The sequence below is a fragment of the Alosa alosa genome, chromosome 13 (assembly GCF_017589495.1).
Source record: "Alosa alosa isolate M-15738 ecotype Scorff River chromosome 13, AALO_Geno_1.1, whole genome shotgun sequence".
In the NCBI taxonomy this organism is placed as follows: Eukaryota; Metazoa; Chordata; class Actinopteri; order Clupeiformes; family Clupeidae; genus Alosa; species Alosa alosa.
The window spans coordinates 2248092-2273435 of NC_063201.1; the positions used below are offsets into that span (position 1 = coordinate 2248092).

General features: G+C 43.2%; 3 protein-coding genes across 4 annotated transcripts in view; 1 reads left to right on the forward strand and 2 right to left on the reverse strand.

The window, feature by feature from the left end:
• Window positions 1-815: 815 nt before the first annotated feature.
• rab13 (RAB13, member RAS oncogene family) lies at window positions 816-8251 on the reverse strand. 2 transcript variants are annotated; one of them, XM_048261356.1, is made up of 9 exons: window positions 8097-8114; window positions 7135-7702; window positions 6277-6337; window positions 5040-5100; window positions 4551-4628; window positions 3793-3882; window positions 3495-3560; window positions 3122-3172; window positions 816-2089 (listed from the first exon to the last, which is right to left on the reverse strand). In XM_048261356.1, exons 2-9 carry the CDS (start codon window positions 7256-7258, stop codon window positions 2012-2014), a joined length of 609 nt encoding a protein of 202 aa, XP_048117313.1. In that variant the 5' UTR covers window positions 7259-7702; window positions 8097-8114; the 3' UTR covers window positions 816-2011. The 2 variants fall into 2 exon arrangements, with proteins under 2 accessions (XP_048117313.1, XP_048117314.1); XM_048261357.1 differs by lacking the exon at window positions 7135-7702 and having other exon boundaries at window positions 6277-6375; window positions 8097-8251.
• rps27.2 (ribosomal protein S27) lies at window positions 8167-12449 on the forward strand (the record flags this gene model as incomplete). Its single annotated transcript, XM_048260595.1, has 4 exons — window positions 8167-8265; window positions 8967-9075; window positions 11441-11551; window positions 12143-12449. Coding segments are annotated over 4 exons (348 nt in total), but the record flags the coding sequence as incomplete, so codon positions are not given.
• An 801-nt stretch (window positions 12450-13250) lies between these two features.
• LOC125306160 (nuclear pore membrane glycoprotein 210-like) overlaps window positions 13251-25344 on the reverse strand; it is a 48080-nt gene continuing 35986 nt past the window's right edge. The window contains 9 exon segments of the mRNA XM_048261358.1: window positions 13251-13465; window positions 13826-13891; window positions 14250-14360; window positions 15570-15780; window positions 16082-16377; window positions 16750-16902; window positions 22161-22284; window positions 22396-22532; window positions 22948-23168. Coding sequence (XP_048117315.1) covers window positions 13365-13465; window positions 13826-13891; window positions 14250-14360; window positions 15570-15780; window positions 16082-16377; window positions 16750-16902; window positions 22161-22284; window positions 22396-22532; window positions 22948-23168 — 1420 coding nt within the window. The 3' untranslated portion in view covers window positions 13251-13364.

Here is a 25344-nt window from a genome sequence, read left to right on the forward strand (position 1 = left end):
CACACATCCACACACAGGACGATACAGTGTGTAAAAAACAAGCAGAAAATAGCAGTGCTGGTATCAATAAAGTCTGTTGTACAGCTAAAACCCAAGTCCAAATCTCTTCTTTTTCAACATAGTCAATTTCACTTCTCTCACATGCTTTTTCCTTCTCTTACACTTTTCCCTTTCTTGCATCATTTTTATTCTCTCATTCCATCCCCCTTCATTTGTTCATCAAAATATTTTCCCATGACAAGTTTGTAAACAGAATAAAACAAACCAGTTATCATTTTAAAAAAAATCTCTGATCTCTGTGTTATTTGTACAAAGGTGCCATTTGTTCATAAAAACAAACAAACAAACACACACACACAACACTTTGTATCATCTTTGCGGAGGAACCACAATATCTCTAGCAGTAAGTGTGCAGTACCAACAAAGGAGGTGCCATCACAGCAGGTGAGAGACAGTCAACAGGCAGTAAACAGGCAGTCATTCAGACAGGTGAAAAGATCGCTCTTTGTAGATCTCTCTGGAACACCTGATCTGGAGACAGATGACAAGTCTATGCTTGTGCAGAGTTACCTCATAACAGGCAACCAGTCCAACCATACGCCTTTACAAACTTACACACATGTGCACGTGCGCATCACCCACACACGCACACACACACACACACACACACACACACACACACACACACACACACACACACACACACACACACAAACACAAACACACACAAACCTCTAAAAGAAAGGGAAAGTGAACTTGTTTTTGGGGACTGTGTGTGTCTCTGTGTGTCTCTGTGTGTGTGTGTGTGTGTGTGTGTGTGTGTGTGTGTGTGTGTGTGTGTGTGTGTCTCTGTGTGTCTCTGTGTGTGTGTGTGTGTGTGTGTATGTGCATCATTAACCGGGTGTCCATTGTTATGGTAATCCCCATGTTCAAGAGCAAGATGCTCTTCACTCACAGACCAACTCCTCTACACTGTAGTGTGAACCTAGTGTTCAAATCTCTACTGCAATACAGCCATTGGATCTAAACTTTTTACAAATAAAAAAAGTACACGTATGCAAAAATGTCCATCTAAACCTCACTGCACCACATGCTGAATCATGAAGGCACTTCCATAAGTCCCTACCTAACTTCCATAAGTCCCAACATAACCGCTCGCTGACAGTCTATTTCCTGAAAGGTCTGTTTTAGCTGCAAAATGTAATGTGGAACGTTCTCTTGAGAAATGGCTATTCCCAGTATTCCCAGTACTATTTACTGAGCTTCATAGGGTATTGATTGTACCGAATCAAAAGTTGCATGGACAACCTTTTTTGTTTGTTTTTGAAAGTTGAGTGATTATCTTATTCACAGAGCTAGCAATATGGCTCCTCCGTCTCAGTCTGAGTGTGTGATTTCCCTGCTAACACTGTTAAACATACCCCCTGATCGGCTAGCTCAGACAGCCAACTACAGGATCTGTTTCACTATAGTATCCTTGGGACTGATCTAATTAGTTTCAATGTAATTTTGGTCAACAACTGTTAGCATTGACCGAGCCCCTGGCAACCCCTGTGGACAGCTTCCAGCAGAACGAATGCAGTGAAAACATGAGGAATTAGATGACATACGTATACGTTTGTCTGCAGGAATGTCTTTTTTTCTTTCCCTCGTTCACTGATTAGAACTATTAACATGGCTCATCGGATTTACACTGCAGCCTGTATGTATTTCAGCCTTCCACATATAAACCAATACTCTTCCTGATTCCTACTGCAAGCATTGTTTTTCTCAAAGGACTGGACTTGGAATGTTATACAGCATTAATCATAAAAAATATTAACAGTAACCTCTAGACAATGCCATCTGCTGTAGAACAAGACCAGCAACCAATTAAAAACTTCGCCAGGCCAGTAGCACTCTCTTACTTTCTCTGCACATTCTGTTTCCCCTCATTTCTCTCATCCTCTTTTTCCATTCTTCAACTTTTCTATGTCTTTCACCCCCTTCCTCCCTCTCTCTCCTCTGTCGTTTAAATGAGGAGGCACTTGGAGGAGGACTTGGTTTTGGCTTCTGGAGTTGTCAGCTTCACCTCCCTTCCTGTCGGCCCCTGGAATGAACAGAATAACAATACACTATAAGTCTACATTCACGTGAAGGCATTTCAAAGCACTGAAAAATATACGAAGGGTTCAGGTGCAAAACCAGTTATGTCAATTTGTGATGGAGTATAGAAATATATTTATATCTATTCTTTTATTTATGATCAGTGACACTGTTGTTGAGTTGTACTATTTGATTTATGTTTATTTAATGAAAACAGGCAAGCTGCAGTTTGATTTGTGAAGGTGGACTTCACTGTATTGGCATCTGAACTCTTTACTCAGTACTATTTGCCCATTTATAATGTTCCAATGTAAGTAAAAAAGAAAAAAAGAATCTTGTAAATGTACAAGACATTTTACATGGGATAAACAAGTAAACTTTCAGAGGCAAGTATGATGATATCTACACTCCCCTAAGAGTGAATGAGTGAATTACAAGTCAGGTGAGGTACTTTGCATCTATTTTTGGATCACAAGGACTACATTTCCATTTATTCATTTAGCAGACACTTTTATCCATTTATCCAAAGATAAACAAAAATGAAGAATAACATTCAACTACTAGAGGTTGAGAGTGCACTGCAGAAGTTTAAGTATAGTCAAAGTGTAGTCCAAGGAGATACGTAACACTCAACTAGAGGTTGAGAGTGCACTGCAGAAGTTTAAGTATAGTCAAAGTGTAGTCCAAGGAGATAACACTTAACTAGAGGTTGAGAGTGCACTGCAGAAGTTTAAGTATAGTCAAAGTGTAGTCCAAGGAGATAACACTCAACTAGAGGTTGAGTGTGCACTGCAGAAGTTTAAGTATAGTCAAAGTGTAGTCCAAGGAGATAATGGTAGAAGAAAAAGAAGGAGGTAGAGGAGGGAAGAAAAGGAATTGCATGGTAGGTGCACCGAAGGACAACAAAGTCATTGTACATAACATGAACACCTAGAAATATAAAAAAAGGAAAAGAAACAGAGTGCAAAACACACAGAAACCAGACAAAAATGAACAGAATTGCTGAACTGGGTGAGTCCCTTAGGTGCTTACTGACCGGTTTCTTGCTTGACTTCAGCAAAATGTCGCGAGCCAGTGAAAGAAAGGACTGGAAATGTGGTGAAGGACATTGAGGGATTGAGGGGATGAGAGAGAGGGAGGGAGAGAGAGAGGGAGGGAGAGAGGGAGGGGGAGAGAGAGAGACAAAGAGAGATTAATTCAATCATACATTTCATTTCTACATTTCAAAACAGGAAACTAATATTGGCGTTGATAAGATTTCTGTCTGCTTTTTTAAAAAACAAATTGTGAGTATGACCCAGGACACCAACTGTGGACGTAGAGAGAGAGAGAGAGAGAGAGAGAGAGAGAGAGAGAGAGAGAGAGAGAGAGAGAGAGAGAGAAAGAGAACTAGAGATGTTTTTTCTTACCTCTTCCACATTAATGCTGGACTTGGCACTTGTCTCAAAGAACCGAATCCCATGATCCTTTGCCAGCTGCACAGAAAGTCCAAGTGGAGTGAGACATGTTTTCTTCCACTATTCACATGGTATAGGGTACGCTTCTATCGTGTGTGTGTGAATGAGGTCACACTAACATAGCTCATTTGACATATTAAAAACTGGTCAACTAGCTACAGTGACATTGACATTTCCACAAACATTCCCCCTCACCAGGCCGTAACCACAAGCGAGCAACTGAACAGGACGTGTGATTGTGTTTACTAACTTTTCCGCCCACTTCCTTGGACACTTTCCGCTTCGCCTCAATGTCACACTTGTTGCCCAGCAGCATGCGGCTCACCCCTGATGATGCATTCTGGGTAAAAAAAAGACAGCAGTGCATGGGGATGAGGCTTTAGTTCCTCACTGCATACAGAGAGCTCCTCTGTGTGTGACCCAGGGTCTGTCCTACTAGACCACAGTCCTGAGTCAACTTCTCTTCATGCACAACATGACACTTAAACTCCGTCCGCACTAATCGGGCCGACATGAAAGTCAGACACGGTCAGTGAAAGAGCGCCACAGAAATACAGATTTGGGATCAGCTATGCATTTGGGATTATTGGCTGAGTTAAATATTAACAAGGACTTTTCTGACCCAGGACTTTCCCCAAGGATTGTCTGGCAAGTCCAAAAGGGAAAATAGCAGACGTGCATACACAAGAGGGAGAATGAGAGGCAGAGTGCTCTTGACAGGGATCGTCCATGCATACTGTCATTTCCCAACTATTAGCCCAAGCGTTTAAACATTGATTTTGCAAAATTTCTGTGTAGTTGTGCAGTGCAGTTAATATGGTACTAATTTATTTCTTTTAACTTGCATAAAACACTGGCCTGCAGCTTATACACAATGCAACTAATACACAGGAAATTACTGTATGTTTTTTACAAAATTGTTACCAATTAACTCATAAATATTTCCAAACCATAACAAAACATGACGTCCACTAAATCAGTGAGGGTGTATGTTGCAGCCCCACCTACCTCTTTGATGCTCTTCATCCAGTTCTGAATGTTCTCATAGGATTTCTCGTCAGTGATGTCATACACCAAGATGATGCCCTGGAAAGGGAAGAAGATTAGACATTAGATCCTGAGTGTGTGTGTGTGTGTGTGTGTCTATCTGTCTGTCTGTGTACAAGTATCTGCAAGTGTTTATGTGGGCATTGAGTCATGGTTTTGTGACCACAGTGAACAGGAAATGTTCTTCCAAAGGAGACCCCCTATGTGTGTGTGTGTGTGTTCTTCCAAAGCGGTCTGTGTGTGTGCGCGCGCGTGTGTGTGTGTGTGTGTGTGTGTGTGTGTGTGTGTGTGTGTTCTTCCAAAGCGGTCTGTGTGTGTGTGTGTGTGTGTGTGTGTGTGTTCTTCCAAAGCAGTGTGTGTGTGTGTGTGTGTGTGTGTGTGTGTGTTCTTCCAAAGCAGTCTGTGTGTGTGTGTGTGTGTGTGTGTGTGTGTGTGTGTCTAAACACTCACCATTGCTCCTCTGTAGTAGGCTGTGGTTATGGTTTTAAACCTCTCTTGTCCTGCTGTGTCCCTGAAAGCAAAGTGCCATCACACAGTCAGAAAGCCCCTCAAGGGCGGCATACGGACACATCTGAACCACAGACGAGCAAGTCATTCACTTTGAGACACCCAGTGATCAAGTCTTTTCCCCAATGAACAGAAGTGTTGATATTCAGTTAGTAATGTGCCATTGGATTTGTGGTTAAATGGAAGATTGCCTAACCTATGGATTCAGGTGATGTTGGTGTGTGCTGACGTTTGAATTCTCAAGACATGACTGGAGAGTCAACTCTGGCCAAGTGACATTCTCTGGCATTATTCACTTATTTTCTCACACACACACACACACACACACACGCACACACGCACACACACACACACACACACACACGCGCGATCATGACTAAGACTATTTCCCAGACACTGCTAATTCCAAGTAAGTCCAATGTCTAACTGTATTGATGTCACATTAAAGATAGGAAATCTGAGTGTGTACTGTACTGTACAGTACAGTCCTGCTGATAGACTGATATATAATGGCATGCAACTTACCCCTATGGGACATATGGGATCATATGTAAATCTGTTATATCATGTGTTACATAAAATCAACCCTCAACTGTGTTCTCATTTAGATTTCTATAGCATCTGCCTCTATACAACCAAAGTGGAATGCTAGGATTTCCGTTGGATGATGTCTGATTATCCTGAAGCATTTTATTCTTAGATCAAATTTTTTTTTTTCAATGGGGATTTTGTTTGCTTTTAAACTAGGACTGGGCTTACTCCTTGTATGGGACGCTAGACCTACATGTCAGAAATAAATACAGAAGAGCACTATGTGGTTATATTAAAGTAGACAAAAGGCAAAATGTGAAATTCTTCATATCATTTCTGCAGTCATTTATACAAGTGTTATCAGTAAAGTCAAGTCAAGTCAGTTTTATTTAGTATAGCGCATTTAACATGCACAGAGTGCAACTCTCCACATACAAGACACTGACACAAGGCAAAAGTCAATAAGACAAAAGATGCCGGACGGAGCGGCGTAGTCGCCAGTATACCCGTGATACCAAGACATGACAAAAACATATAAAAAATAACAATAACAAATAACAATAAATAACAAATGAGTTCTGAGTGATACCATGTGGGCATTGCAATGGCAAGGCACTGAAGCAAGGCTGAAGGAGAGGCATCATCTTACCAGACTTGCAGTTTGACTTTTTTCCCATCCACATCTATGGTCTTTACTTTAAAGTCAATGCCTGAATGGGTACAGGGGACAAGAGAAGATTGAGGGGCACTAGAAACGAGAAAGTGTAATTCATGATTAAAAACAGAGAGAAAACAAATGCAATGGAATGCACACAGGAAGAGAGAGAGAGAGAGCAAGCCTACAGGAAGGAAGGACAGAGGGTTAACTCCTCAAATGGCTCAGATTTAGGTCATGCCAATTATAATGTCCTGGTCTGCTCTGCAGAGCAAGGAAACCCAAGGCACAATATTGTGACAAAGCCCTCAGCAGTTTGGCTGTGGCGAAGTTGACATCCTCCGTCGTTTGTGTGTGACAGGGAGGGCAAGGAGAGAAAGGGGAAGAGAGGGGGAGGAGGATAGCAGAGGGAAGGGGTGTGGGGGTCTTTTTGAAGACCTGGGTGAATGCACTGAATGCCAGTGTGTTCTAACATGATTTGAAGCGCAGAGGAAGGGGGGAGATGAGAAAGATCTTTAGTGGTGATATATGAGGGCAGGGGTGAATAAGCTGGAACGCATTGAGGGAGTGGAAGGGGGAATGAGGGATGGAGGAGGAGAAGAGACAAACAGAACCATAACAAAAAAGAGGATGAATTGTAGGTCAGACAGAGATCTGTGTATAAATAAAGCAGGGGTTGGAATGAAGTGACGTGAAGACCAGCTAGTGCTGACATGAACAAGAGAAGACACAATCAGAAAAAGCTGTTAAGCTTCTGGTTTAACCTGACGTTTACCTGGCACCAATAAAACTGTAGGCTAAAGTAAAAAAGCCCTCACCCTTTTAAAACAAAACCCAATTCAATAAGCCTACCGATTGTTGATATGTAGGTTGAATTAAAATTGTCCTCCGCAAATCGGATGATGAGGCAGGTTTTCCCAACTCCACTATCTCCTATGAGTAATAATTTAAAGAGGAAGTCGTATTTCTTCGCCATAACTTCAACGATGTTCGAAGACAGCAAATTTATGATGAGCAAAGTCCAGATTAAATTGCTCCTCACTGAAATGACAAGTGACAACTGCTCTGGTCGTCAAGAAAGTTTCTCCCCGTGCTTATATCTCTTGCTGTCCTGTTGCAGATATCCCTTTTTACATCGGTAAACCCGTTGTTCTCCAAACTTATCCAAGTATGAGAAAATAACCAGCCGGAAAGTAGCCCAAAACTGAACGCAATCCAGGCTCTGGGTGCCTCAAGTCCGCATTTCAGAATTTAAATGAATGACGATGACAAGTATAAGGAAATAAGAAATGTTCTCTCTTGTAGGCCTTTAAACGCTTATCCATGCACGACCTGTTTAGCAAAAAACTTTTCTTGTCCCAAGTTCCTGGGGTGAGGGCTACGTAGAACGGGCGACGTTGGAGCTTTGGATACGCTCTGCCTGCATGGGAGTGGAAGAGAGGGAGAGAGAAATCGACCAAAATATCTGTCACTAGAGGGCGCGTACTCACATTGGCAAAGTTGTTTTACAATGTTGCAATTTTAACGATGTGCGTTCGAAAGCATCTAGCTTTGACACAACGTGGGAAAAAGAGAGAATAGATGAATGGAATAACGAATGATCATGAGGTTGACCTTTGCCATTTTCCTGTCATCTTGTGATTATCTTAAAAAAAAAAATAGTTATGTGTGAACATTTATGGCCGTATCCTATGTTATAAAATCTAAGCCTATAGCCGTAGACTAGGTGCATGTTAATATCGTCTGCTTATGAAGACATCTATGCGATGCTGTAAACACGCATTGTTTGCCTAAAATTAGATAAAAACTCTCACACCGTGGACCTCACAAACATGGATCCCAGCTTCTCCAGTTTTGATTCACTCGACGTAAACATGCCTTCTAAATCACTTCCTGCCCCTGCGAGTCAACCCGTTCATATTTGCTATCTGTTTCCGGTTTGCCTTCCTTTTCGGCTACGGCTCCAAACTCGCCAACATGCCTGTAAGTACGCCCCTGGAAGTATTAAATGAATTTAATTGTCAACGAAGGTAGTATTCCACAGATCGCGTATATAGACTGGTGTGTCAGAATTTTGCGGACAAGTTTGTGTGTTTGTAATGTTTACATTTGCAATATAGACAGTTCTAAATCGAAAGAATGTCTCCGAGCGCGTGGTGTTATGAATGCTGACCTGTTTTGACAAGATGGCGGCGCGCAGGCAAATAGAAAGCATGAGAATGAACATTTAGTAGTATACAGAGAATTTATATTGATTGCTTCCTCTGGATCTTTCCTGGTCTCAACTTGAGCGTGTAGGCTATTTCCCGGCTAATGATCGGGGACAATACGTCTGCAGGGTGGATCAAATGGTCTAAAGCCATGCTAGAGCTAACGTTAGCAAGTTATTTCACCAACGTTACTTTCCCAAATGACACTAGTCAGACTCGAGAAAGATTGGATATGACGTAGACTGTTAACCTAGTTGTCTTGGTTGATTAATTAAATTAGTTTGCGTGTTCTTGTTACTGTACGTGTTGCACGTTAACGTGATCGGTCATTGTTCGTGTCTGCTCGAACCTTGTTATTGGCCTATGGGGCCCGTTAATGGTGTATCTTCTGTTGTTAGGTGCTGCACTACTGGCTTTGACGCATACTATTAACTATACACACCACATTTATTCCTCTGTCACTATCTCTTACAGCTTGCTAAAGACTTGTTGCACCCAACTCCCGAGGAGGAGAAGAGGAGGCACAAGAAGAAACGTCTCGTGCAGAGTCCTAACTCCTACTTCATGGACGTCAAATGTCCAGGTGAGTTGAAGCCCTTCTATTCTTTAAGCGTTTGCATATAGGGGTGTATTGACTAATATTTGGTTTGAAGTTGGTATGAGATGTTCCTCATGTAATCAAATAGGGTGTAATATCCAACAGCTACATTGATGTCGTTTGCTATTGACTTGTGTAGTACATTTGGAGAATAAGCTGTGAACTGATTAAGTATTTTGTTTGCTTTAGACTCTGGATCCTAGAGAATGGGGAAGTTGGTGTGGTCCTTAGGATTTTGGTGGGAAGGTTGCAGACTGTTGGATTAAGCATCCAAGTTTTCTGATGTCATATGCAGAAAGCCGCTTGGTGTTGTTGTGGTGGTGACGGTGGTGTGGCGCACTGTTGATTTTGTGGTGTGTTGGTTGGTCTCGCTGCCAGCGCTGCTCAGGATTACCTTCAGAGAGCTAACAGGACAAGCTGCATTAAGGGCTTAACATGGCAACCACCAAAATGCCAGTGACTGTACTCATCATGAATGTCATTGTATGCTGCATTGCATGCAGTATTGTGTTGGGTCTGTGGATGCATTTGCCGTTGTGTTCCCCCTGCCACGCTACCAATCTGATAGCAGTTGAGTGCAGGCTGCACTGCTGCTCTGGCTCCATGTCGTGATGTGGCATATCCACCTCCACGATAGATCGATAGATAGATAGATAGATTGATAGATACTTTATTGATCCCCAGGGGAAATTCAAGTACTCACATTTGGTAGTATCTGCTCTTGATGCATTGAGGCATTAGGCAGATGATGCATACAGTGACTGGTATCATCTGCTTCTCACAATGGTTGATTATGTTGTCACAGATTTTTGTTGTCATGAATGTTTACAACATTATGTAGTCAGATTTTGTTCATATGGGCAACTCCATTAAGACTGACATTACAAATCAGAGTTTATTTTTTATAGAACAGCTACCCTGGTATTTTGTACTAAGGGCGAGTGGCTGTCCTGAAGGCAACTCTAAGGGCCCGTCCCAATACCTCCCCTACCCCTAGATTTTTGCCGTAACCCTCGTTTTTGCACGTGCACGGCAGCAGGCGTAGGGTGTCCCATTACTTTAGGGTGCAAGGGGAAGTGCTATTTTCCCCTTAAAATCAACCCTCAAAATATAGCCAGGACCGATGCAGGCTTAAAACCAAGTGGGAGATGAAATTACCCAGGATACCGTGCGAGCTCAGCTAGCCGGCCAGATTTGTCATATATTTTCACAAATAAGTATATAAAAATTTTGAAATATGTTGAAATATGTTTGATGCACATCTGATGGACTGTTGAGTTTTGAACACTAATGTTAGAAAATATCTCACGACACTATCTGACGATGTTCATGATATCTGCTGAGTGCTTTTGAGAGAGTCTGCCCATCAAATAACGTTATATATCTGATTCTGATCTGGGTAGTTTCGTCAATATTTAAGGTGTGTGTTCTGGCATTCACATGAACACTAATATTTGTTGATTAACCAGACGTAGATAAACCAGCACAGCCCACACAACAATGACCGCTGGAATGGTCTTCAGCTATATTCCTTGTGCTCTGGTGGGAGGGGGGATTCATCTTCAGCTATATTCCTGGTGCTCTGGTGGGATTTTGGAGTGTGTGTGTATACTGTCAGAGAGAAACATAATTGAAGATGAAATTATGTTTTTTTTTTTTTTTCATGTCAAGTGATGGACATTGATGCCTTGTAATAGATACCAGCAATCACCAAAAGTGTGTGTCGTGTAGTCACACATTGTCCATCCTCTGGTATTATTCAGAATGTTTTCTATGCTAGTAGGATGTACCCTTCTGGTTTGAGATGCAGTGACATGGTATCAGTGCAACAGAAGCAAAGAATAACTCCAAAAGGGAAAGCTTCACTTATTCTCATCAGCAGCGCCTTGGGGGAGGAATAACCAGGCTGAATCAGAATTGGTTGGTCTCTATTGTAACTTCTGAGGGTGCTGCAGGTGGGATTAAAGAACTTGTTTGGTTTTTGATGAGTTGTGACACCAGACACGGTTTGGGATGGAGTAAATATCAGTTTTCTGTTTGTTATTTATGTAATGCGTACTTTAGGAACTCATCTATGAGAATGTGAACAGAGCCATGAAGACATCTGCTGCTGTTTTGCTTTTCATAAGCGACCAACTGGGAGGTCGTGTAAGGACTGGTGGTTGCTAGGCTGTTGCTAGGGTAGATGAAGGTGGTCTCTCTTCCTTTGATGAATTTTAATGCAACATTTCCCAGACTCCATATCTCTAGTTTGCTAAGAGCAAAGCCATGAGTAATGCTTTGGGTTCCCTCTGAAGTGGGTTTAAAAGCTCTGTGTGTCCTCTCCTTCTAACCCCTCTCTCTCTCCCAGGATGCTATAAGATCACTACGGTGTTCAGCCATGCGCAGACAGTAGTGTTGTGTGTGGGGTGCTCCACAGTACTCTGCCAGCCCACTGGGGGAAAAGCACGTCTAACGGAGGGTAAGATCTCAACACACACACACACGCACGCTCGTATGCACGTACACGCACACACATACATACGTACGTACGTACACACACAGTCAGTGATCAGAAGTTGTTATGCAGAGGATACAGCTTGGATCTCTGCTCCTTGCCCCTCCCCCGGCTCCCTTGTGGTCTGGCTCGGTGTTGTTGTTGTTATCGTCCGCAGTTAGAATCTATTTTTCTGCCAAATGTATTTGGGGAACCACAGTGTAGTCTTGTTGACTATTTTGAGTGTGAACTAGAGAACCTGGCCGTTATATAAGCTGGGGAACGTCACTGGGTTCATATTTAAAAAGCTATGGGCTCCTATAATGTCTGCGTGGAAGTGTCCTTTATAAATACATTACTATAAAATCAGTTAAAAGGGTTGCTATGTAGATTCATTTCTGTCATGCCAGAAGTCAAATGGATTCTCATGACCTATTGGGCATTTCTCCTGGTCATATTAATGTAATATTTTTTTCCTCCTTTAAACTACAGAGCATGTTGTGTCTCTTCTGCACTGGCATTAATTACATTACTTTCTAGTAGTAAAACATACATTACTGTTTTCCTTCATTATAGGATGCTCATTTAGGAGAAAGCAGCACTAGCCTCTCCCCAACAATTCTGGTTGGAGGAGGAGAGACTGGATTGGACGATGAGAGGTTCAGTGTCTTCGCCCTGGATCCTGGATGAGAGCATCCCTCTTAGCTAAGGCGAGGCATGGTGAAGATGCGGCCAAATGCAGAGAAAAGAAGACAGAAAGATGAAATGAGTTCTCGCTCCCTGTGAGCCGGGGGGATCGTGTATGAGACTAAACAAGATTCACTGGAACATCCCATCTCCAACCCTGCCTCTCTAAAGTTAAATAAAGTTATGTCTTTCGTTATATTGTAGCATGGGTTGTTTTTTTGTTTTTTTGGCATTTTTCAGCTTCATTTAACTTAATCAGGTGTTTCACTAGTGTGTTACTCACCTGGTAATAAGTTTGCAGATAATATTATTCATAACATAGGGAGGTTTTCAGGTGGCTTATTAGACTGACACGAAAAAACAATTTAATCAAATCCTGAAGGTACGTTATGCAGCCAGTAATGACTCTAATGAAGAGTATAGTTGTGCTCATAAATTTACACACCTTGGCAGAATTTCTCAAATGTATACCATTCTTTGACCGTGGTCAGGCAAAACATTACTTTTATTTGAATGGAATTCAAATGAAACCATAAGGCATCACAGAAACAAAACAGCAATAATAAAAAAGAGGTGATTCCCCTTTCATATACCCTTAGTTCTTCATATACCCTTAGTTCTTAACATAGTCCCATGCCCCCTTTAGCACCAGTGACCGCTTGCTGTCTTGTGGTAGTTGTGGATGAGATGGCCACTCTTCTTGACAAACAGCCTCCAGGACCTGGACATTTGTGGGCTGTCTTGCATGAGCTGCATGTTTTGAGATCTTCCCAAAGTGGATCAATGATATTGAGATCGAAATCGGAAATTGAAATCTCAATTGAACTGCCTGACCATGTGAACTGAAACACAAATTATCTTCTTCAGCTACGAAACTCAGGCTATTGCTACACAGGCGCTAATTACAATCAAATAGGTGTGGACTAGTCATGTTATCCAAAAACTGGCCAATAGCTCAGAAATTCTTGTAACAAATAACCAGTCATTAGACATGGGAGAGATATCTGACGTGATGTGCTTTATTGTATCATGAGCATAGCCCGTGTGTGTGAGTGGGATGTCGCTTCATGTACGCACACTCCTGAGCATAGCCCGTGTGTGAGATGTCACTTCATGTGCGTGCACTCCAGAGCCAAAGTCTGCGCCTTGCTGTTCTCCCTGCCTGAGGGGACGACTGTATCCATGGTGACAAGGTCAGCTGTTTACCGTCGGCTAGGAAAACGACAAACATTCATCATAAAAAACATCTTTGCTATAGCCTCACAAACATTTTAGATTTTACCTTGAGTGGATCATTGCGAGGAATATATCCACAAAAATTTCATTTCAAGTGAGCTGCAACAATCCTGGTATTACTACTAAGCCATATGAATGCAGAGAACAGTTTATATTTAAAGTAGAATTCAATAAAGTTGTGTGAATGCTAAGTATACTTAATGTAATGCCTTTACACTCCTGTTTAGTTACTTTGTTAAGATGACCTGTAGACTTGAGGGTCTCTGTGGCCAGACCAATTCCATAAATGCAGAAAACTAGTTTCACATCACAGATCCGGTGGACCCAGATACTCACCCCTGGCTGTAGGGGCTGTGTTGGCCGATGGAGAAGCAGTAAACTGGGACACTATGGTGTTGTATACTACACAAGAAAAGTATTAATTAGCATTACAAAAACAGTCATCAAAACATATCTAAGCTAGCAAAGGTACATTAACTGTGTCACTTTACGTTCACACCAGGTCTGTACTACAGCTTTTAAATGCCACTGATTCATAACAAAGGGTGCTAAACCTGTCAGAGATCTGACTTGCAGATAATACTTGAGCTAATATAAACAGTAGACGCAAATGCTTCACCAGATTACTGCCAATTCTGGCCTGTCCAGCTGTAGTATGAACTAGTGTGAAGGGGGAATGACCGCACAGTCTCAGCCAAATGAAGGGTGCTTAGTGTGAGGGGCTGAGAGGAATGTGAGATGTGCAGGTCTGACCGCACACCTATGAACAGAGTTGCAGTGACGGCCAGGACGGCGAACAGGGCAAACGTCAGGATGAGCTGGAAGTCCCACAGCTGAGAGAAGACACCAGCATCTGTCTGGGATGTCTCTGCTGCACACACAAACACACACACACACACGAGAGAGTCCAGAGTTAATTATCAGAGCCACATGAAAGAATGTGCTCAGCTCTGTGCGGATCAGTGAAGTTGGTGTATGTGGTTTACCAGATTCAGTTGGACATTTCAGTTGACCACATATGCAGCACACTTAAAACAAAGGAAGGTTTTGGTATGCCAACAATGTAGTTGTATGCACATCCATTTATATAAATATTTTACTGCATCTGACTGCACTGCATCTGTCTATTTCCTTACATTCACAAGCTACTATTCTATCACACACCCTAGAACCACTATCTGTTTTGTTGTAAGTGCATCTGAATGAAACCCTACATGTACAGTATCCTCCAGACCAGTCTGGGGTCACTGGTCCCCACTAGGGGTCGCCAGAGGTCCGCACAATGTGGCCTGTGCTGAGGTTGTAAGGTTATCATAATTATATTTGCACACATTAAATGTATAAAATCCCAATAACACACCCAGTTGGATAATCAAAATTCTGTATGAATCAATTAAAACATATTTTTGTTCCACATTTAAATAAGTTTGTATTTAATCACTTTATTCTTTTTGTGTGTGTATGCGGTTAGGAATTGTCTTAGACACGGGCAAGGGGGGAAAGGTTGGGAAACACTGCTCTAGACCAATGGATACTCTATGCTGAATTACTGAAGCTAAGCAGGTGTGGACTTGGTTGGTAGTGGACGGGAGACCTGGGAAAATTAAGTTGCTGCTGGAAGTTGTGTTTGTGGGTGGCTAGTAGGTGGCAATCTTCCCTCTGGCCAAAAATGAACCCCAATGCCCCAGTGCAGTGACGGGAACATTGTGCTGTAGGAAATGAGTCCTTCAGATGAGACAACAAACTGACTCAAAGTGGTCATAAAAGATCACATGGTATTTATCGTGAAGAGTTGGGAGTTCCGGTGTTAACTGGCTAAATTACCAACCTGGCTCAGTCAATTTGGCCCCCTTAGTCATCCCCCAGTGTACCTGGCTCATTAATCAATTCCCACACTGTCCACCCCAAGCTGGTGAGCAGTGAGCCTTTGGGCGCATAATGGCTGCCGTGCATCACCCAGGTGGGTGCTACACATTGGTAGTGGTTAGTAAGGTTCCCCCTTTCACTGTTTAGTGCTTTGAGTGCCTTGATAAAGCCCTATATAAATCAAATGTGTTGTTGTTGTTGTTGTTACTGTTACCCAAGCGTGTGCGTCTGTCGGTCAGCAGGGTGACCGTGATGTTGTGCGTCTGGGGGAAGAGGCTGCTGTAGACGGTGACGTTGGCCAAGCGCGGAGCCTCGTCCGAGGGGCGGTGCCAGTGAGAGGTGCGCACGGACGCCTTCAGCAGTGCGGGCTCCTGCTCGGACACCACGGGGCCGGACAGCGACACTGCTGGGCTCTCCGAGTAGAACTTACAGCCAACGAGAGGAGAGAACAAAGTGGTCAATGACATGCATCAACAAGAAGCTTTTACAACTCAGTATGTTTGGGCTACTCAGAGTCAGCAGTATTAGAACATTGGTGGTGAGTCAGTTGCAGTGTAATTAATGCACATATGAGTGTGTGGTATCTTCTATAGGTATGAACATGTGGTCTTCGCTTACTTAACTCCTGATCTTAGCTTACTTACACCCTCCTGTGTGTGTGTGTGTGTGTGTGTGTGTGTGTGTGTGTGTGTGTGTGTGTGTGTGCGCATGTGTGTGTGTGCATACCTTCAACGTGCTGAGCATGTGATGGACGCCCTGTACAGTGATCTGGGCCTCTGGCTGGCGCGGGGAGAGGCTGACCTGCGTGTGGGGGCAGTGGAACGCTGGGACGTAGGGGAGAGTTACCACTGCAGCAGCAGCCGCAGGGGAGGAGGAGGAGGAGGAGGAGGAAGGACGGAGGCCTGGGATGGCCGACTGACCCCGCAGGCCGGCGGAGAGCGAGGCGGAGAGGGGGAGTGTGGAGAGGATGGGGAGGGCAGCGTCTGACTCGGGGCGCACGGAGACCCGGCAGCTATACTGACCTACATGGAGAGAGACAGGGGGGACACTGGAAACCTTTCCCACTTTCCCACTTTTTTATTTCTACATTTAAAAACATCATAGCATTTTAAAAATGGCAAATATCACCAAACAGAGACTGTGTGTGTGTGTGTGTGAGAGAGAGAGAGAGAGAGAGAGAGAGAGAGAGAGAGAGAGAGAGAGAGAGAGAGAGAGAGAGAGAGAAATGGAAGAAGAGACAGACAAAGAGAAAGCAATATACAGATCTAAGCATTACATGAACAAGAACAACATCTGATTAATATATTTTGTGCCAGTGCAACACAAAACATTGGCCCAGTTTCACGCTCCTTAGCTGAATGTAACTTGTTAATGATTAACTGACACCAGCCTACCTGTGTCCCTGTTGTACTGGGGAGTGGTGCTGAAGACCGACTGCAGTGTTTTGAGCTGCTGGTAGGGGGCGCTGAAGTGCAGCGAGCAGAGCAGCTCTTCCTCTGGCTTGAGCCTCTGCTGGATGGCCTCACTCTGGTCCACAGAGCACTGGGCTAGCAGACCACACACACACACACACACACACACACACGCGCACAGACACAGCACAACACAACTTTAAGGGGTTCTACTAAAAACAGGAAGCTTCACAAATCAGAGAGGAGGAATTATGGAAGTATTCCAGACAGTTTCACACTGATTTGTATTTCATCACTAAATGAATCTCGGTGTCTCTGTGATACTGCCAACAGAAACATGTTGTGGAATTCTGGGTGATCTATGTACTCATGACAGTGAAGTTCTGTGTCACATGAGGCAGTTTGGTCTCCTTGGACACTTCCTTCTTTCTCCCATTTCCTTTACTTCAACATTCTTCTGTTCTTTTCTCAAGGGTTATTACAATAATGACATGAAAGAATGAATATTTTCAGACCTGACAGTGCTGCCATTATTACTTTTACACAAACCGTCATGTGTTTGTCCTTACAGATAGTGAACGGTTCGGTAATATTTTACTTGGATAGTCCACAGAGACATTCAAGTTCCGTATGCACAATTGCTGTTGAACAATCACCTTAACCCAGTGGTCCTCAAAGTGTGGAGTGGGTCCCTCTAGTGGGGAATAGAGACATGACAGGTGGGGCGTGAGGAACAGGAGGACTTTTTTATGCCTGTCTTTAATAATGCCTTTCTTTCCTTTTATTGACACGGCCACACACAAACATAGGAGTCATAAACAGACAGACGTATGGATTATAACAGTAAATTAGATTCAGCAGATTGAGATGGAAAATGTGAAACAAAAATGTGAAAATAATATTTTAACGCTACAATGTTGCCGGGGTGATGGGGTCAGGTTCCCCCGCTCCAAAGTGTGGAATGACAGAACAAGTTTGAGAACCACTGCCTTAACCGAATCCAACCCCTAGTGTTGTAGCCTGAACCGAATCCAACCCCTAGTGTTGTAGTACTCCAGTCCAGTCTTGAGACCATTTTTTGCTTACTTGGTCTCGTCTCGGAATTGAAAGCAAAAATACTCGGTCTTGACCTACATTGGAAGGGGGTGGGCTCGTCATTTTAGAGCGAGACCATGAGTCTTATTTAAAAAGAAATTATAATATTTACTGGTGTTAAATTATATCCTATGGTGCTATGCTGCGCAGTGCAAAGGCTTTGAGAGATACAATCTTTGTCCAAACGGCACAGCAGTTATTCTGGAAAGGGTTGAAGTAGCCTGACCTACGGTTTTGGCATAATCTGTCATTCCAATGCGTGCCTCTGGTTGTAATAATTGACAAGATGAGTGAGCAATCTGCAATTATTTGGTTACTTGAACTTGAATGAAATGTCGACATTAGGGCTGGGACGGTGTGGATGTTTTCTTGCCGCGGTCGGTAAGCAAGAAATTACCCCCGGTTTTATGTATACCCCCACCAGGAAAGAAAAAAAATTATGGATTATGAATTTTGTGCCGCCATCAGCCATCACAGCCAATTAAACTTTAGGCAGCTGCAGCAACTTCAAATACCACTGGACCAAATACTTCAGACATGAAAGAAATAAGCAGTTTATCAACAAGGCTATCATTATTTTTATTTAAGAACTGTTACAGTCATGCAGGGGCGCAGGAGGCACGGGGGACGTGGGGGATATGTCCCCCGCAGTGCTGAAGAGACAGCCGTCGTCCCCCTCACTTTTGATAAGGAAAAAAAGCCTTATAGGTACGCTAATTAAATAATAACCTATAGGGTTTGTGCTAACTATGTAAAACAGCATCACATCACTAACCACAGCCACCTACAGTACTGTAAGACTGCAAAATCTCATATTCACTCTGTTGGATATCTGAAGCCAGTTTGTCTACTAACAACCATCATTAAAGATGCGCCGCTTTGGAGCGCATACTGGAAGGCTATCAAAAGCATAACATTTTCGGTTTGGTTTGGGATCTAATTTACTTTTGGACTGTTTGATTATATTGCTAAATGTTGGGACTGATGGGCACTGAACTCAGGGAGATATTTGATGGTTCACTGTTATGTTTCATGCAGTTGAAAAAGTGTCGGGATTTCCACCGCTGTTTCTGACAAGGCAGCCATTCATTGAATAAGGGTTGTGCTGTAATAGACACCTTTTTGCGTAGCCAAGTAGCCTAAATTGAATTATTGTTTAATTATGCATTATTTAGTAAGCTACTTTTTATTAAATTCATAGGCTGGAATGCCTTGAGTCACGCAACAATTGTGTTTAAATGTAGTAACTTCAGCCTCTGGCAATTAGCTCGAAAGGGGCGGCAAGACAATGAGCTTGAGAACGTGTGTTGGAGACCCATGGTAGGAAAACGACTTTATTAATCCAACCAACAATATACTAAAATATTAAGAAAAGGTGTTATTTCATTGACTTAAATCGAAGCAATGTCTTCTAGTGCTGGTGGACTGATGGCAATTGTTGGTATGGTATAGGTAAATATGGGAACCTGCCTTTATTTGTCCAGCTATAAATAGAATCAATCCCGGGCATAATTTGAGGATTTATGGTAGCCTATCTCCTGCTCAACATGACATTAGCTGTTATGTTTATTGATAACAAACTCAATGAGCCTACTGATCAACTCATTTTCACTAGCCTAACTATAAAATACAAGTCTATAGGCCTACCCAAAGTTTTTGTTCTAAGATATTTATTTCAAACATAATTTCAAGACACAAATTGAATACTTCAGTTACCTTGGTGCATAAATCCCAGAGAGTAGGCTACCACATCCCAGAGTGATGGGCCTTTCTTACACATTCAGTGTGGGGTATAAACAAGCTGAGAATTTAGCGGTGTCACGTCTGCCTGTCACAGACATGGGGAGCTCTTTGAAGCTTGGGATAATGTGGTACAGTTACTACAGTAACAGTATTTTATTTTACTTCTTATGTAATATTTTTTTTTTTTCAATTTTATAAATGCTTTGTTTAAATGCTGTTGGAACAAATAGTAGTTGATTATAAAGGCAACTTTCTGTTGCAATTTTCTGTGTGTTCTGGACTGGTAACTTGTTAAGCCAACATGTTCTAACATTGCATAAATATTAACTGCAGACACATAGTGGAGAGTTGATTTGGTTTATACCAGACAATTTAGGTACTGTAGGCCTAACTAGGCTATTTGATCATGTAGTCTATGTTTGGATCATAGGCATGATAATTCATTCATGGCTTCATAAAATATCAACATAATGTTGCTTTTAGAGTATTCTACCATTTACAAGTAGTGTAAAATAAATCTAAAAAAAATAAAATAAAAGTAGAATTGCACATAGCAAGAAGCTGGTCTGAGGGCAGATCTGGCGTTGTGCTCATCTCACAGTTTTCACCATTTTTATCAAAAAATATTTTGAAAACAATCAATGGTATTGTCTTAATATTCTGGCAAGTTTAAAATATGATGGTCGAAAGTGGGCCAGAGGTGGCGATCCGATATCTGGAAATCTGATCTCACTATGGGTTTGTGTTCACAATTTGGTCCCCCTCACTTTCAAAATATATCCTGCGCCCCTGCAGTCATGACACTAATGTTACAACGTAGGCTACCGCACGTTTTAATGGCTGCGTCAGGTTGTAACAAAGGTAGGTCCGAGGCTAGCCTCGACCTACATGTCGCTGTTAAGTTAAATTCTTAACAAACTAGAACATATTTTGTAATTCTTTCATGAACTTAACATGTATGACTCCTTTCTAGCCAAATTTCACAGCTTTCACGTTTAACATGCTCCCCAACACAAACGCGAAAGGTTGGATTTGCTTCATTTTTTGATGATACGTTTTGGAGGGTTAGCTTACTACAGTGGTTCTCAAACTTTTTCTTTCATTCCCCACTTTGATCAAGGGGGCATTCTCGAGCCCCACCTGTCCCTCATCGCTCTAAGAAAGTGGTAGGTCAAGCTTAAAATTGTCAAATTTATTGGTGTTGGTATTTCATTGAATATATTGTACAATGCTGTAAAATGGCCTATGCTTCCTAATATGTTGCTGGAAAACAGAAATATGTGTGTTATGTATTTATTATTATATCTGCAGCACCAGCTGATTTTAACTCTGTTGAAGAGGATATATTTAGAACTTGTCATTATTTCAATAAATTTGACAATTCTAAGCTTGCTGAGTTCCTAGTTCCTAGCTGAGTACCTAGTCTTAAAGTATTGTTCAGAAAAGAAGTTTGGTAGATAAATGTGTGCTAGGCTGCTCCTATAGCCAACAATCCCTATAGACTGCTCCTATAGCCAACAATCCTCCTACCTTTTGGGAATTAAACTGTTGAATATGACACTTGGGTGATGTTAAGTAAGGGATAATGTATTGTCCGCCGGTAATTTTCAGAAAATAAGGCCCGACAGGGAGAACAGAACCCCAACGCGCAGCGGAGGGGTTTTGCTTCGACCTGAAGGGACTTATTTTCTGATAATTACCGGCGGACAATACATTATCCCGATTATTACACGGCTACTTGCCAAAACGAGAAAAGAAACCTAACACAATGGGTCTTTAAAAATTATTTTGTTTCGTGTCTTCCGCTGACAAAATACATAGTTTGCCACACAGATAGAACTTGACAGTTTCAGGTGTTGCGTGACAACGTCTTACTAGCTTACTTTCCCTTTCAATGAAATTCCATTGCAATAAGTTTAACGGACATCTTGGCGGAGGGATATGAAAGACGTTAATCAACCCGTTGCCATTGACAGCGGTGATTATATACTTTGCCGGTGATTTATATAGATTTAACATAGGCCCGATCGTTGGGAAGGCCCATTCATGTGAATGGAACTTTCTGCAGCACTCTGAAGAGCCGTGTAATAAATGTAAGTAATGCAGTCTTGATGCAGTCTCGACTCCTTTAAGACTCGGTCTCGACTCGGTCTTGCTTCCTTAAAGACTCGGTCTTGACTCGGTCTCGACTGCATTTAAAATCCAACGGTCTCGGCCTCAACTCAGTCTTGACCCTTTAAAGACTTGGTCTTGACTCGGTCTCGACTGCATTTAAAAACCAACGGTCTCGGCCTCAACTCGGTCTTGACCCTTTAAAGACTTGGTCTCAACTCGGTCTTGACATATGCGGTCTCGTCCCCATCACTACCAGCCCCTAACCTTAACCTAAAACACAAATTGTAGTTAACAGAGTGTCAGCAGATGGTTTGTTGACACTCTGAGCATCTGCATCATAGTCTGTGGACGGACTATCCAAGTAAAGTGTGACCAATGGACAATCCCAACAGTGGCGTGCCTTGCCCCCTCCCGCGGCCCGCGCGTGTGACTGGCCTCACCCGAGTTGGCCACAGAGGTGTTCAGGTCCACGTTGACGACGTAGCCTGGGGCTTGGGGCCAGTTGGTGAGGTGCGTGTCCTTAGGTGGGGTCAGGGTTGGGGTGGCCAGAGGCTCCACTGTCACCTGGCACCCAAAAAGCACCGCAAATCATACAGAGTTAATGAAACGTGGGTTACGGCACACAGCTGAGACACGATACACAAACAGAATGTGTGGTATATGTCAGGAAAACACCTCTTTGAGCGCTTGCTGCCCCACACCAAGCCAGTAGTACAGCACCACTGTCCCAGCATGCTTTGCCAGCGCCACCCCAGTGTTGGTGTCTATCTGAAGGATTCGACTAGATGACACATTCCACGTGCCTGGCTGGCCTGGGTTGAACCAAGGTGAAGACAGAAGGTGTTACAGGCACAGTATATACTATATACTCTTTAATACAATGTATACAAAAAAAATGATCTTATGTATACATTTGATTTTATGTATACATCAGTCTCTTTGTATCCAAAATTGTATACAAAAAGTCTAATCTTTAGTTCATCAGCAGCTTTACTGGATAACATTACTGAATCAGCTGATGACCAATTAGCCAGTGGGAATGACTGATTGAGGATAACTAGTGAACTGAGGCTAACTGATTTGTGATAATTGGTTGAATGAAAGTATTACATCCTCCCCCCGCAAATCACAGCGAAGCTATTGATCCAAATTCCACACCAGCCTGTTCGGTGTGGCTCCGTGTCGCCCCACTGATACAGCGAAGGACGGGCCATTGCTGGGACTCACCCTGCTGGCCAGTGAGGGGGGAGCTGAAGCAGATGACGTCTCCAGGCTGCACGCTCGCGGGGGGGTCCGAGATGGCGGGCAGCACAGGCAGGGGGGTGTAGTCGCTGAGGGAGGGGTTCGTGGCGTCCCCCTGGACCCCCAAAACAGTCAGACCAGGCGACACCGTCTGCACCACAAACGAGTGACTGTCCGAGCCAGGAGTTATCTGGACCAGGTCGTCTCTGACCGCGGATGAGAGGAAGGGATGGAGGGAAAGAACAGAACGAGAGAAGAACAAAAAGCGGATAGGGAGAGAAATAAATAATATCGATATTAATATTATAATATATTATATATAAGATCTTAATATGTTAATAGTGTTAAGAGTGTCTATTCACACATTAACTGTGAAGCATAGTGAGCCACAAACAAGGTGCTAGACTACCTGTTTGTAGTGATGCGTATGTGTTCTACCTGTTTGTAGTGATGCGTATGTGTTCTACCTGTAGTGATGCGTATGTGTTCTACCTGTTTGTAGTGATGCGTATGTGTTCTACCTGTTTGTAGTGATGCGTATGTGTTCTACCTGTTTGTAGTGATGCATTTGTGTTCTACCTGTAGTGATGCGTATGTGTTCTACCTGTTTGTAGTGATGCGTATGTGTTCTACCTGTAGTGATGCGTATGTGTTCTACCTGTTTGTAGTGATGCATATGTGTTCTACCTGTTTGTAGTGATGCATATGTGTTCTACCTGTTTGTAGTGATGCATATGTGTTCTACCTGTTTGTAGTGATGCGTATGTCAAAGTCAAAGTCTGCTTTATTGTCAATTTCTTCACATGTCAAGACATACAAAGAGACCGAAATTACGTTTCTCACTATCCCACGGTGGAGACAAGACATATTTTACCAATTAGGTCCACAGACAAACATAACATTCAAGTAAACAATATAAAAAGTAAAAATAAGAAGGCACATACAATGAAGAAATAAGAGCAGCACAATTTGGGTTGAAATTGTGCAATTGTGCATACAGTAGACAGTCAATATAATAGTGCAAAGTCAGGCCAATAAATGGCTGAGGTAGTTCTGTTTTGACCCTAAGTATGCAAATTGGCATAGTGGTGCAAGGTTATGTAAGAGCAGCAGAAGTGTGTTCAGAAGTGTTTTCAGGACAACAGGACAACAACAACAAGTTGCAAAGTGTGCAAGTGTACAAGTGGAGTAGTGCAAGTGGAGTAGGTGCAAGGCAGCCATTGTGGGTCCAAAGTCCAGGATGTTATGTGGCTGAGGGGGGGGGGGGAGAGTTCAGCATCCTAACAGCCTGGTGTATGAAGCTGTTGGTGAGTCTGGTGGTGCTTGGGGGAGCACAGGCTTCTGTACCTCTTCCCAGAGGGCAGTAGATCAAACAAATTGTGGTCGCCTTGGCGGTGAGGTGGGAGGTGTAAATGTCCTTCAGGGAGGGGTGAAGCACCAATAATCCTTCCAGCTGTGTTCACTATGCTGCAGGGCTTTCCTGTTGTATTCAGTGCAGCTTCCGCCCCACACAGCGATACAGCTGGAGAGGGATGCTCTCAATGGTGCCTCGGTAGAATGTGGTCATGATGGCTGGTGGAGCACTTGCTCGCCTGAGTTTCATAGGAAGTACAGGCGGCTGAGCTTTCTTAGCCAGTGATGCAGTGTTGGTGGTCAGGAGGTCTTCACTGATGTGCACCCCAGGAATTTGGTGCTGCTCACTCTCTCCACCACAGCACCGTCGATGGTCAGTGGCAGGTGTTGGGTGTGACCTCTCCCGAAGTCAGTCAACAATCTCCTTGGTCTTGCTGGACGTTCAGCAGGAGGTTGTTGTCCTGCACCACGTGGTCAGAAAGTCGACCTCCATCCTGTATTGAGTCTAATTAAGCCCTTGGTGATGAGACCCACCAGAGTTGTGTCGTCAGCAAATTTCACTATGTGGTTGTTGCTGTAGGTTGCAGTGCAGTCATCGTCAGCAGGGTGAAGAGCAGCGGACTGAGCCACGCAGCCTGGGGGGGCCCGTGCTCAGTGTGATGCTGCTTGAGATATTGTTGCCAACCATTACTACTTGAGGCCTCTGACAGAGGAAGTCCAGTAGCCAGTTGCAGAGGTAGGTACTGAGTCCCAGTTTGTCAAGTTTGCAGATGAGTTGTTGTGGTATTATGGTGTTGAATGCAGAACTGAAAGTCTATAAACAGCAATCTCACATATGAGTCTCTTTTTTGCAGGTGGGTGAGGGCTGGGTGGAGGGCAGAGCAGATTGCATCCTCTGTGGACCGTTTGGCTCGGTATGCAAACTGGAAGGGTCCAGGGTGGGGGGAGAATGGATTTGATGTGTGACATGACAAGCCGCTCAAAGCACTTCATGATGATGGGTGTCAGTGCCACGGGCGGTAATCATTG

What these genes read in the sequence shown, in the direction of transcription:
- rab13 (XM_048261356.1), bottom strand. Translation starts at nt 7,258, where the DNA reads ATGGCGAAGAAATACGACTTCCTCTTTAAATTATTACTCATAGGAGAT. An exon ending in AAAGTCAAACTGCAAGTCTG is followed by an intron (nt 5,101 to 6,276) that starts GTAAGATGATGC and finishes CTTTGCTTTCAG; the next exon opens with GGACACAGCAGGACAAGAGA. An exon ending in CCAAGGAAGTGGGCGGAAAA is followed by an intron (nt 3,561 to 3,792) that starts GTTAGTAAACAC and finishes CTTTCTGTGCAG; the next exon opens with CTGGCAAAGGATCATGGGAT.